Below are 13,843 nucleotides of genomic sequence, written 5' to 3' on the forward strand. Positions count from 1 at the left end.
TAACTTTGAAAAGCAACATAAAAAACAAGACAGGTTTTATTTATTTATTTTTATGACTTGAGCTCATTTTATTGTAATGGAAGTCCTGTTTTTTTCTCTTCCTGTCACATTTTGCTTTAACATAAAACACAACTACATCAGCTCAAGATCTAAAATAAATACCTTTGTAAAATAACAGCCTATTAAAGTTCAGAGTTCTCACCTGCTGTATGTGATTTCTGCTTCTGAACATCACTGCAGAGTTTTTCCACATCATGTTTTTTTTTAAACACGTGTATGCATGATTTTTTCAGTGCATTTATATATTCTCATTTTTTAAGGAATTTTGACTATTTATTTAATCTCATCATTTCATAAATTCAGTATAATTATCGCCGACACACGTACATATTGTGAGCAGGACGGTACTGTCAATATCTCACTGGTAGTGAAAGTGCAGCGAGAAATAAGGTGGCTCCATAGTTTTGTTTTCTTCTTCTTCTTAACATGTTGCTCCACACTTAGGTTAAAATCCTGAGTCTGAGTCCAAAAACAAAGTTCTCACCTTTGTGAAAGTACCCTGTGTGATTGGTTCCCTGCAAAGGTGCTACAGTTACATCACAACGACACAGTGTCTGACATTATCTGAGATTTTCAAATTAAAAGACGCTGTCACACAGGACAAAAAAAAAAGTTCACAGACACAGAGCCGTTAAGGTACAGGGAGCCACTGTGGAGGACTTAAAGAGCCATATTCGGCTCTGGAGCCACGGGTTGCTGACCCCTGCCATAAAGCGTAAACTCTGTACAGAAGTCTTGATTACACTTTGCATTATCTTGTATGCTTACAAGCAGGGACTAATCACATCATCTCCACCTCTCTGCAGGTGTTTGGAGGTTACATTTCTACAACCTTCTGTCAGGTGGTGGAAGCAGTCTCATTATTAAATGTAATGGCTCTCGGTAGCACAGAAAGCTTGTTGCATACAATATAAATGGGCTAACTAAACTGTGGTGGAGGGTGGCAAACTACTATCAGGATTTATGTGTTGCACTGCCATATTTACAAGAGCAAACTGGGCTACTTTTTTTCTTACAGGTGCGCTTTTTAAGTGAAACTTGAAAATGCTTTCAGTTTGTTTCAGTAATGTATAGTATTTGGATTGCTGTAGCTAATGAAGGAAAGGCTGAAGAGTCAGGAAGTATTCAAAGATAATTACAATGGATGTTAAAATTACATTTATTTTCTGCCACCAGATACAAAAGATGTGACCGGATTGAGAAAGCAAAGCTGAAGCGACTCTTCAAACCACTGAAATGTATGCCTGAATGATTACAGTTTTTCCTTGTTTTTAAATGACCTGTCAGAGCTTACGTGTGTGTGTGTGTGTGTGTGTGTGTGTGTGTGTGTGTATACACCACCAAAGTGGCATTTTGCTTTTTACTCTAATAGTACAATGCTCCCAACATTCAGTTTGTGTAGCCAGTTAATCAGAGGTTCCTTTGTCTCAGTCCAGGCGAAGTGGTTTTCGGACTCGATGTCAACTAGTGAAGATGCGAATTTTAAGTCTGGAATAGAGAGACAGAGTCTATCCAATGTGATGCTGGGAGAAAGGAAACATTCTCTGCGGAACATTGCTCCACGATCCTACAGCAGTTTGCTGAAGTCTGAATCCGATGAGGATGATGAAGAAGCTCAATCCACAGTCACACCAGCTGCCGGTGCATGTAGCAGTCGAAGTAAGCAAGGCTCTTAGTTTTGGGTTTGTCACATCTGATTTGTCAATGCATTTAATTTACAAATGCGTAGTTGAACTGATAAGACACACTTTAATGTGACTACCCTTTGATCTGTGTGAAATGGTTACATGGTCATTATGATTTCGAACACTTTAAAATGAATCTTCTCACTGAATGTGTGTGTGCGTGTGTATATATATCAATCAGTGATGACAACAAAGTAAACTGTTAGGAGAACCACTGCGCAGTACCCAAAAATATGATTTAATAAACAACTAAAGACAGACTGTCTTGCTGCTGTTGCCTCTTTCAAGTTTATTGGTGGATTACAACCCAACGGTGCATTGCCCCCACCTACTGTGGCAGAGGTGTTTGTGCACCAAGACTTAGTTCGAAAAGTGATGTATTTTTCATTCAAAAAATATAGTTGTGAACCGATTTGTTTGTAAAGAGAGCCGTTCGAAAACCGAGGTTCCACTGTATATGATTGCCTAAAAGGGGCAAACTTTCAGAATTGGTTCTTAGATCTGGCTTTCTTCTTCTAAGATTTTAATCCACAAGATGGTGGCTTAGTGCTGGATGACCTTCGCAGTGAGACTCTGAAGTATCGTCGACCTTTCTTCAAAGGAGCTTTTGCTCGACCCAAAGCTGTCAAGGTAATATCCAACACTTTTCCCTATTTACCTTCATAATCAGTAGTGTTGTCACAGTCAGTTTGAAAAGTTACTTTATTAGTTACTTTGTTGTTACTTTATACAGTTACTTCATTAGCAGCTTTATGCAGTTACTTTATTTGCAGCTGTCTACAACTTGTAACTAGTAATCTAACTTGGTTACTCTTAAGATTGAATTATCAGCAAAGTAACTAATGGTTACTTTTCTAAGTACTCAATCTTAAAAATAACCAAGTGAGATTCCTAGTTTCTTTATTAGTTACACTCAGCTGATGCTAATGACATAACTGTATAAAGTAACTAATAAAGTAACTTTTCAAAGTTACTGTGGCAACACTGATAATCAGGCATGGGCCAGTATTTTTGGAAAGTTATTTGCTGATAGCTTAATAGTTGGTGTTTGCTAATTGAAGTAATGTGAGAAGTATTTAAGCCCTGTATTTAAATGGAAATATCCAACTCATCAGGTTTACAAATTTTAAGTTATTTCCAAATAATACTTGGCTCTCCTGGGTGTCTACCTTCCTTTTAATTTATTTTATTGTAATTTCTTACTAATCTTCCTTCTTTTTCCTCTATTTTAAAAAAATCTGCATGTACTAAACATCATGTTTTCAGGACACATATGTTTCTTTTGAAAATAAATATTATGTATTTACTCTTAATGGATGATGTCTTTGTGTGTCTATAAAACAGAGGTTTCCAGGTTTCCCCTTTGCTTCATTATGATGCATTGCAGGGTTCTCCCCAGAAATTTTTAGTATAGCGCGTTGCAAGTCATTTTGACTGGTTTTAGATGCATTGAATATAACGGCACTGTGATAACACTATAAAACGCCATTCCTCCATTGTCTGGGGAGAACACTGCATTGCAATAAAATTTGGCACAGAGCTTCAACCCAAAACACAGTACACACCAAAGGATTTCTTGTAGTCTATTATGTACTGAATTTTTAGGGGGTGTGCCGTGCGTGTGAGTGAGGTGAGTTATTGGTTTTTAAAAAACAAACCAAATAGTGCAGCAGATAACTGCAACAGTGCTTCACATGATGATACAGGCATCAGATTTGGCATGAATGTTCTTCATAAATCAGTGTTTGGGGGGAAAAAAGTGCTGGCCACTTGAAAATCTAATATGGTGGCCAGTTATTAGGGGTCAGTGAAGAATTACACAGGGGTCAAAATTATACTACAGTTATACTGAAAGCTGTACCACATTGTGTCTGATCACAAAGTTCCAAACAGGTATAGTTTGGACTATCTATGACTGAATGTTCATGCCAAATCTGATGCTTGTATCGCCAAGTGAAAAATTCTGGCTAAAAGTCATACTTACCTGCTCCACTAAAACCTCAGGTACACTTTTTGCCTACTGGGCAGAGTGCCTCCAGATTTGTTATATACATAACTCATCTCAGGCTGAGCAATCCATATTATAGGTGTCTTCTATTTATGACTGTCCGCAGACAGCCACCAGCAATTTCTAACAGTGTTTCAGTGATTAAAAAACAAAAGCTGTTGTGCTGCAAAATGGGTCAATATTAAGTCACTAGCAAAACATTACTGTGTTGCCAAATGGCTTGGCATGTCAAATACATTATTTGAAATAAGCAACGACCAATTTTGTAAATTTGAAAATTGTTGCCTTTCATAGCTTATTGATAACTGTTGGAGCTCTTGCATGTTTTTTATCCCCTGGTATGAAATGGGGGGGGGGGGGGGGGGGGGGGGGATATAGCAATCAACGTGTCTGTCTAGCCATCCGTTTTCACTTGTTAGCTCAATATCTCAAGAACTAGTTGACCATTTTCATTCATGTTTAGCATAAGAGTGTACTTGGGTGATTCCTCGATACCACGACTACAGTGACCTTGGGGTCAATTTTAAGGTCAGCAAGATACTCAAGATATTGCCATTGCCACCTTTGTTTGCGTAATATTTCAGGAACCAGTTATAAACGGACTGCATTTATATAGTGCTTTTCTATTTGCATCAGGCGCTCAACGCACTTTACACCAATACCTCAGATTCACCCCGATGTCAGGGTGCTGCTATACAAGTCACTTCCTACACACCGGGAGCAACTACGGGATTAAGGACCTTGCCCAAGGGCCCTTAGTGATTTTCAGGTCGGGCTGGAATTTGAACTAAGGATCCCCTGGTCTCAAGCCCAAAGTTTAAACACGAGACCGTCACCTCCCCCAGTTGACCAATTTCTTTCATATTTAGCATAAGGGTGTACTTGGGTGATCCCCTGAAATGTTGTATTACTGATTTGTAGGGACCGGGGGGATATGTCTTCTCCTGATGACTCTTGTCTAGAAAAAAAACATTGAATTTTTTCACCATCATATCCTGTTGGTTAATAATTCTATCATTCTGCATAATTTTTAATTACTCTTAGACTTTAATGCTCCCCATCTGTGTTGTTAGTGATGCTGGTTTTGTTTAAAGTTGTCACATACACAAGTGTACACTGCAGAGCAGTAGCAACTTTTTATTTAAACCAAAAAGCACAGAGTCGTTGGATTTGGGGGGGGTTTATGTTTTTTGAAACATTTTCGACTTCTAGTATTTTGAAAGTATGTTTAATATGGCCCTTCAAAAGTGAACTCTTTTGAGTAGCCTATCCTATGTTTGTACAAAGTTTTGTTCTTTGAAGTAACATTATCAAACACATCTGTCATGTTTGCCACTATGACAGCTTTGGTCATATTTCTGTTGAACAAATGGAAAAATGCAAGTTACAGTTGCACGAACAAGTTTTAGAGCTAAAAAAAAAATGTGAGGATGCTGCAGATCTGATCAGGTATATAAGCAGCAAAGTATTAATCCTGTTTTAATTTTGGTTAACGTTTGAAGACATTTTATATGATTGAAGGCTGTGCTTGTCCTTCCCCCGGATTTGTGCCCCCCTCCTTCTCAGTTTGAGAATCACTTGTGTATCTAATAAGAGTGAATACATTTGCTGAAGTGTTTTACTTCTGATTATTTTACATTTTCTGCTAACATATTCCCAGACTTGTAGTACCCTAATTTTTATTATTAGTATTATTTTGCTTCTTTCTCTGCTCCAGTTTTTTTTTCTTCTTCTTTTTTTTTTTCTTGTTTTTTTGCATGCAGTTAGGTTTAGATAATGTTTGAACTATGTTGCTGGTTGGCTTAGGCAGTCCCGTCCTCCACAGGAACAGGAGAAAACCAAGGAGATGGAACCCAGAAAAACTTTCCCAGAAAGCAGCTCATCCAGGAACCCACTGCCGAAGCTGCAGCGGCAGCTACGAATACACTTATACCGTCTGCCTGAGTTTATCCTGCAGTCTGCTGGATCATTGTCATGGCAGATATCTCATTGTCTGAATCAGTGTACTGCACAGTCACAAACAAAATTTTCCCATCCTGCAGCCCAATCTGTTTCACATTCATCACATTTCATAAACAAGTCTTCTTCAAATTCCCAGTTTGTAACCCTGCCAATTTCACAGTCATCACATTCCAAAACACAGTCACCTCCAAATTCCTGCCAGCCTGTAATACAGACTGCTCCTCCACTTAAATCACAGTCCACATTGCAGTCACCACAAAAAGCTCTGCTTTTATCCTTGCAACATTTGCCAACATCCGTGATGCAGTCAGCTTTGCATTTGCAAAAGAGTGTTTCATCTTCGCCTCAGCAACATCCTGAGCCCACACTCCACTCAGATGTCACAGTAATCCAGCACCCCACACAGCTTTCATCAAAGTTGTGTTTTCAGGAACATTCTGAGTCCGAAGTACAGCGCCTAGATGAATTCGATGAGGCAAATAAAGTTGACAGAGATAAAAGAGCACACAGTCCTGTGCAAGTGCTGCCCCAGACTGTTGATCCAGACACAGAGATGCAAACATGTGCACAAGAAAAACAAGAGGACAAACGAGGAAGTCAACCTGAAGAAGAGGAGGATGCTTCTGTAAAAGAGAGAGTGCTCCGAAACGGTGAGAGAACTGATGCACACTTTGTCCTTCATTCCCAGAATCCTGCAGACTATGCTTCAATGAACACCCTGGTGGGGTTAACTAACGGATTTCCCCAAAAAGGCGTGTTGCAGAGCAAACACAAGATTCGTGTGGACTTCAAGGTGGGTTGTTAGGAGTAATTTATACTTTGCAACTTTCTGGTGTGTATGTGAAATTTGCAGACGTTTGCCTTCCAGCTCCGCTAATGCTGTTACATTTAGCTGAAGTGATAATGAAATTATTAAAACAATATACCATATTTTCTGAACTACAAGTTACAATGTACTAGCTTTGGAGGTCCTGTGACTTACATATGGTAAAATACTTTATTAGCATCTAAGGCCATAAAAATAGCAACATGTAAACATGACAAGCTGCTCTGGTATACTAAATGAGGTCCTATGAGTCCCACTCTGGAGGAGAAAGTACAGCTCGCTACTGCAGCGTTCCCAGTATAAATAATGTGTAGAGCTGTCACACTTTTAATTGCATTGCACATTAACCTCACCCATGATTGTCTGTTCTGTTTTTTTTTTTTTTTTTACTTCTGACGCATTTTTGGACAGATGCGAATAATACTTATAGTCCGATAAATATTAAAAAGTAAAAGGGCATCTCTGGTTATTTCTACTGTGAGTTTATTATCGGTTAACCCCGTATACCACTATTGAGGAACTTAAATACACAAATGTGCTTCAGATTTGAAACGTGCTAGTCAACAGGGTTCAAGGGGAAAAATGTATGCATCGCAACTGCTTTTTTTTTTTTTTTTTTTTGCCTCTGACGCATTTTTGGACAGATGCGAATAATACTTATAGTCCGATAAATATTAAAAAGTAAAAGGGCGTCTCTGGTTATTTCTACTGTGGGTTTATTATCGGTTAACCCCGTATACCACTATTGAGGAACTTAAATACACAAATGTGCTTCAGATTTGAAACATGCTAGTCAACAGGGTTCGAGGGAAAAAATGTATGCATCACAACTGCTTACAAAAACAACTTTGTGAGCTTGAAAACCAACTATCTTTAATGACATGCATGTAACGTACTACGATTTTTGTAAAATACTTAAGCAGGATATGTTTTGGCTGTTACATTCAGGAGGACTGTGCTGTCCAGAATGTGTGGCTCATGGGTGGCCTTAGTGTCCTCTCATCCGTCCCTACAACTCCCCAACCTGTCTGCCTGCTTTGCTCTAGTAAAGGACAACATGAGGTAACGTGGCCCATGTCTGAATAGGCTGACAGGCATGGAAAGCATATCTGACAGTGATACTCCATTTTCTGGTCGTACTACCAGCAGTTTTGTTGTTCAATATGTTAGCAATGGTCGATGATGGAGTAACTATGAATTGGTTGATGGTGTGCAATAATAATTTTTGTTGTGCACTGGCTTCTTTCTTCATTGTCTTCAGATGATATACTGCCAGATCTGCTGTGAGCCTTTCCATAGTTTCTGCCTCTCTCCTGAGGAATGTCCCCAGGAGGAGAACAAGGAAAACTGGTGCTGCAGACGTTGCAAATTCTGCCACGTATGCGGCCGTAAAAGCAGGACCACAAAGGTAAGGAAATGAGCAGCCACTTCATCTGTCCTTTTTAAAATGTATACCAAAATACTTGTTTTTAACTTCACCACTATATGGAGATGTATTTCTTTATGTAGTTTAAGGTACCATATTCTGCAAATTGTGTTTTGTTGTAATAGTCTACATAGCTGTGAAAATTTAGAAGAAATAATGAGGGCCAGAAATGTTAGATGTAGCAAATCTCCTCAGTTTAATTCATAATGTATACCTTTTTGTTATTGTCTTCAAACTCTAGCCTGTATTGCAGTGCAGGAGATGCCAGAACTCTTACCATCCTTCCTGCTTGGGACCAACATACCCTAAGCCTATGACCTGCAACATTCCCTGGGTAAAAACTTCAAAAATCATATCTTTGGAATAGCACCAAACAATTGCCACCTATCCAAAATAGGAAGAGCCATAAATGTGATTTGGCTGTAACTCAATAAAGTTTCAACCACGTTATTCAAATACTAGGGATGCCCTGATTATGATTATTTTATTTATTTATTACATCCGCCAAGGACATAATAAAATCATTGGCACTTATTTATTTGTCTGTCTGTCTGCTAGCAGGATTACATCAAAACTGCTGCATGGATTTTGCCAAAATTTTCACCACAGATAGATATTAGGGCATGGAAGACCGCTGAATTTGTGAGGTGATCCGGCTCCGGATTCTGGATCAAGATTTCACTTTATATAGGCTTTGAAGGATTACTTCAAAACTACTTCATGGATTCTCACCAAATTTGCACCACAGATAGATATTATGGCATGGAAGACTCCACTGAATTTTGGAGGTGACTCACATCCAGATTGGCGGACATCTTGTTTATTTATATTAACCAATTTCGAATTGTCATTTAATAGAGTATCTCTCGATAGAGTCCTTATCCATGTTTTTTCCTTTCATAATGCATTTGAACAGGTTACACATACTGCAAGTACATTAAGGTTAATCTATTTTGTGCACAGCACGCACAGTACCGCTCTATATAGACTGACTTTGACTTTGATTTGCAACAATATGTTGGAAATTCTGTGAGTTGTCAGGATGTCTCGCACTGTTAAAAATGCTTTGTAAGTCATCATAGGCTGCAAAGAAGCACTTCTGGTATTTGTGCTTGTATTCAGTGAGTACTCGCCAAGTACGGTTGCAGTCGATGGTTGACTTCTTAGGTGTGATGCCAGACTGAGCTGAAAGTAACTGTTCCAGATTCCAGTTAAGAAGAATGTTTGGAAGCACCTTTTCTGATACAGAGGGTGGTGTAACAGTTCTGTAGATGTTGTAGTTCAGGTGATCCTCTTTTCCTGTCCAGAGTGAGACACAAGACCTTCTAGTCTGTAGGGATAATACCCTTCCCTAAGATTGAAACAGCATCTCCACCTGCCAGGAGTTAAACTTCAATACTGTAGATCCATGGAGGTTTCCCAAAGTTCAGCCAGTTCCGGGTTTTTGTTCTCTTTGTTTAAAATTTTTTTTAACATAAGGAAAAGTGTTGGGAAACCCTTGGCTTTATATGACTTGAGGCATTCTTGTGTTTATGTAGGTGTGCATGACATGCATTCGGTGTAGAAGTTGTGGAGTGACACCGGGAAAGACCTGGGACTTAGCCTGGAATCATGAAGATGATCTTTGTCCTGACTGCACTTCCCTCTACAAAAATGGTTAGACCTGGGCTCAGATTAAGAAAAAAAAGTGGTCCATTGGTTTGGGCCCCTTCACACATAGTGCGAATACATACAACTCGGTGACTCACGGCAGTAGAGCATGTATGAGCGCACCACGAAACATCGCGCCAGCGGGCAGGCGTGCACAATGCTGGTGCAACGGTTTGTGCACACGACGGTGTCTTTCGAGCAGGAACACAGTGCGAGCAGCTGCAGCAGCTTGCACTGTGTTCCATGGGATGAGGTGCACCACATAACGCCGCTGATGTGGAGGAAAAAATAAATTAAAACCAGCTGTATAATTAGTGAATATCACTGGGTTGATATAAATAATACATAAAAGGGGACGCAATACAGAAGCCCACAGTTAAATAAAAAAAAAAAAAAAATGATGCGAGATTCAAACCTGCACATTCTGATTACCAGACGGAAACTTTACCACTGCGCTACAATCACTGTCCTGTAACAGAAGCGTGAAATAGCTAAAATCAACAAGCAGATAAATGTATTTTCTGGTGTATTTGTCGCACTGTTGTTTTGTCCTGGTCCTGCGGTGTGCCCCTTGCGGCCCTACAAGCGTGTCCTCACAGATGTCACATTCAGATTGCCTGCTGCATGTCCAGATGGACTGACAGTCTGTTTCCCCTCCCATCACAAAAGCGATATATGTTTTTATGTATTTCAGCACAAGAGCACACACATGCATGTGTCTGTCAAAGCACGGGACGTGTGCTGCAGCTGTGATGTCCAGGATCGGAGATGTCTCAATAGCTGTGGGCAGCCAGCCATGCCCCCTGTCCTGTCAGCGCACAGACCAAGAAGTCACTCTGTGATCAGATGAGAGATGCCTCTCCTGCGGGGGTGTGAACCACACGGACAGCTGTGTTGGTGGGGGGAGCGCGCGAAACACACGCGCATGTGTCGTTGGGGGAGCTGACGCTCTGGCATGCCACGTGTACTCCGCAACTTCACAGTCACGGGGTACTTACACAAATTTTACATCCAGCTCGACAGTGATTGTCTGCAAACTGTTTTCGTGTTAATAGTATGAATTGCCACACATTTTGTAAGTGCCATGCGAGCGGTGTTGGATGTTTGTACGTGTCAGTTGGAATTTGGCCAACACCTGCCGCGAGAGGGTTTGATGGGCTCACACAGCGCCCCCTCTGTCTTTCAGCCGCTGGTGTATGCAAATAGTTGTAGCAACAGGTGTACGAGCCGGTAGAAGCAGCTACGATTCTACACATTTTGCATACGATTCCTGCTTCACGCACACACACTCATCTTCAACCGCTTTTCCGGGTTTGGGTCGCGGGGGCAACAGCTCCAGCAGGGGACCCCAGACTTCCCTTTCCCGGGCCACATTGACCACATCTGACTGGGGGATCCCGAGGCGTTCCCAGGCCAGTGTGGAGATAATAATCTCTCCACCTAGTCCTGGGTCTTCCCCGGGGTCTCCTCCCAGATGGACGTGCCTGGAACACCTCCCTAGGGAGGCACTCAGGAGGCATCCTTACCACATGCTTGAACCACCTCAGCTTTCAGTGTGAAGGAGTAGCGACTCAGTTTGCACTATGTGTGACGGGGACCTTATCGATGCCACAATTTCTTTTATTAATTGAGGGTTTGTTTAACCGGACAAGTGCAGATGGCTTTGCTTGCCTTCACAGCCATATGTTTTAAGAAATGACTGTTGTGGCTCACATTTAAACTTTTGTTTTTGACATAGGTAACTTCTGCACCATCTGCCACAAATGCTATGAAAACACCAGTCAGCACACCCAAATGGTTCAGTGTTCAGAATGTCACCACTTGGTTCATTCTACATGTGAAGGACTCTCACGTGAGTGGCTCTCATTATTCTTAAATTTCATCACAGGTTTCCTCTCTCAGCCTCTCACTCTCTTATTATTCATTGCAACTATACACCAAGGTCGAAGTAAGAGAAGTTCATGTCATCTGTGCTACTGAACAAAAGTATTAACCAGTTTTCAAATGCGGCAGCCCCCCTCCCGGCACACACACAGAGAAAACCATTCAGATTTTGATTTTTCTCATTTATTTTTAAATAGTATAATCAAGAAAATGGCAGACTGTTAAAAAATAATTTCAAGTCCAGTTTAAAAAAATTTGATTACTTTTCAGTCGTACATCTCTGTCCATGATTGAGTAGATATGACAATGATCAGTGAGTAATATATTAAGCAATATGTTTCATCTTCCTATAAAATCACAGGATAGTTCACCCAAAATAATTTGGATTTAAAGATAAAGGGTGATACGAATTTTCAATTTTTTTAGTCTGTGCTGTAATGTCTAAAAACTGTGACTGTTCTACTCAATTTTTTGTGAAACATTTTTACACTTAAAATATTGAGTAAATTAGAAAGTTGTGAAATCATTTAAATATGCCTGATGATTTTGGTAAATCTAAGGAAAAATATTAAGTACATTAGTCCTATCCAAACATTGTAAATGAAATTTACCAAACAAATTAAGTATATATCAAAAAATTGAATTTAAGCAAACGATAATTTGTTTCAATGAAATAAACTCAAATAATAAATGTAAAGTTGATTTTATCTTAGGCCTGGTTCACGCGGCAGGATAATTCCCCTTCTGTCGGAAGGGGAAGAAGGACACCCCAACAATCATGATGACACTAAAGATAATCTTATCAGATATTCCTGCCGTGTGTGGTGTGGTAAGAGCACTCTGATCTGCTCGGAAGGACGTCAGGAGCGCTCCGATCACAAATCGGGGATATTCAACAGCGTATCGCAGCGTGTGTTGTGCCATTCCGCCAAAACGAGCACTCAGCCTGCTGAATCAATCAATCAATTTTTTTTATATAGCGCCAAATCACAACAAACAGTTGCCCCAAGGCGCCTTATATTGTAAGGCAAGGCCATACAATAATTATGTAAAACCCCAACGGTCAAAACGACCCCCTGTGAGCCAGCACTTGGCTACAGTGGGAAGGAAAAACTCCCTTTTAACAGGAAGAAACCTCCAGCAGAACCAGGCTCAGGGAGGGGCAGTCTTCTGCTGGGACTGGTTGGGGCTGAGGGAGAGAACCAGGAAAAAGACATGCTGTGGAGGGGAGCAGAGATCGATCACTAATGATTAAATGCAGAGTGGTGCATACAGAGCAAAAAGAGAAAGAAACAATGCATCATGGGAACCCCCCAGCAGTCTACGTCTATAGCAGCATAACTAAGGGATGTTCAGGGTCACCTGATCCAGCCCTAACTATAAGCTTTAGCAAAAAGGAAGGTTTTAAGCCTAATCTTAAAAGTAGAGAGGGTGTCTGTCTCCCTGATCTGAATTGGGAGCTGGTTCCACAGGAGAGGAGCCTGAAAGCTAAAGGCTCTGCCTCCCATTCTACTCTTACAAACCCTAGGAACTACAAGTAAGCCTGCAGTCTGAGAGCGAAGCGCTCTATTGGGGTGATATGGTACTACGAGGTCCCTAAGATAAGATGGGACCTGATTATTCAAAACCTTATAAGTAAGAAGAAGAATTTTAAATTCTATTCTAGAATTAACAGGAAGCTAATGAAGAGAGGCCAATATGGGTGAGATATGCTCTCTCCTTCTAGTCCCCGTTAGTACTCTAGCTGCAGCATTTTGAATTAACTGAAGGCTTTTTAGGGAACTTTTAGGACAACCTGATAATAATGAATTACAATAGTCCAGCCTAGAGGAAATAAATGCATGAATTAGTTTTTCAGCATCACTCTGAGACAAGACCTTTCTAATTTTAGAGATATTGCGTAAATGCAAAAAAGCAGTCCTACATATTTGTTTAATATGCGCTTTGAATGACATATCCTGATCAAAAATGACTCCAAGATTTCTCACAGTATTAGTAGAGGTCAGGGTAATGCCATCCAGAGTAAGGATCTGGTTAGACACCACAATAACTTCAGTTTTATGAGTTTAAAAGCAGGAAATTAGAGGTCATCCATGTCTTTATGTCTGTAAGACAATCCTGCAGTTTAGCTAATTGGTGTGCGTCCTCTGGCTTCATGGATAGATAAAGCTGGGTATCATCTGCGTAACAATGAAAATTTAAGCAATACCGTCTAATAATACTGCCTAAGGGAAGCATGTATAAAGTGAATAAAATTGGTCCTAGCACAGAACCTTGTGGAACTCCATAATTAACTTTAGTCTGTGAAGAAGATTCCCCATTTACATGAACAAATTGTAATC

The 13,843-nt window shown here is 40.3% G+C and overlaps 1 protein-coding gene across 1 annotated transcript in view; it reads left to right on the forward strand.

The window, feature by feature from the left end:
- kmt2ba (lysine (K)-specific methyltransferase 2Ba) overlaps positions 1-13,843 on the forward strand; it is a 64,245-nt gene that overhangs the window by 26,954 nt on the left and 23,448 nt on the right. Inside the window, exons 7-15 of the mRNA XM_034160391.1 lie at positions 1,237-1,298; positions 1,492-1,719; positions 2,266-2,375; positions 5,579-6,508; positions 7,490-7,603; positions 7,803-7,949; positions 8,209-8,301; positions 9,506-9,623; positions 11,356-11,469. Of these exons, the coding sequence (XP_034016282.1) occupies positions 1,237-1,298; positions 1,492-1,719; positions 2,266-2,375; positions 5,579-6,508; positions 7,490-7,603; positions 7,803-7,949; positions 8,209-8,301; positions 9,506-9,623; positions 11,356-11,469 (1,916 nt within the window). The remainder of the gene's footprint in view (positions 1-1,236; positions 1,299-1,491; positions 1,720-2,265; positions 2,376-5,578; positions 6,509-7,489; positions 7,604-7,802; positions 7,950-8,208; positions 8,302-9,505; positions 9,624-11,355; positions 11,470-13,843) is intronic.

The sequence above is a fragment of the Thalassophryne amazonica genome, chromosome 20, assembly GCF_902500255.1.
Source record: "Thalassophryne amazonica chromosome 20, fThaAma1.1, whole genome shotgun sequence".
NCBI lineage: Eukaryota > Metazoa > Chordata > Actinopteri > Batrachoidiformes > Batrachoididae > Thalassophryne > Thalassophryne amazonica.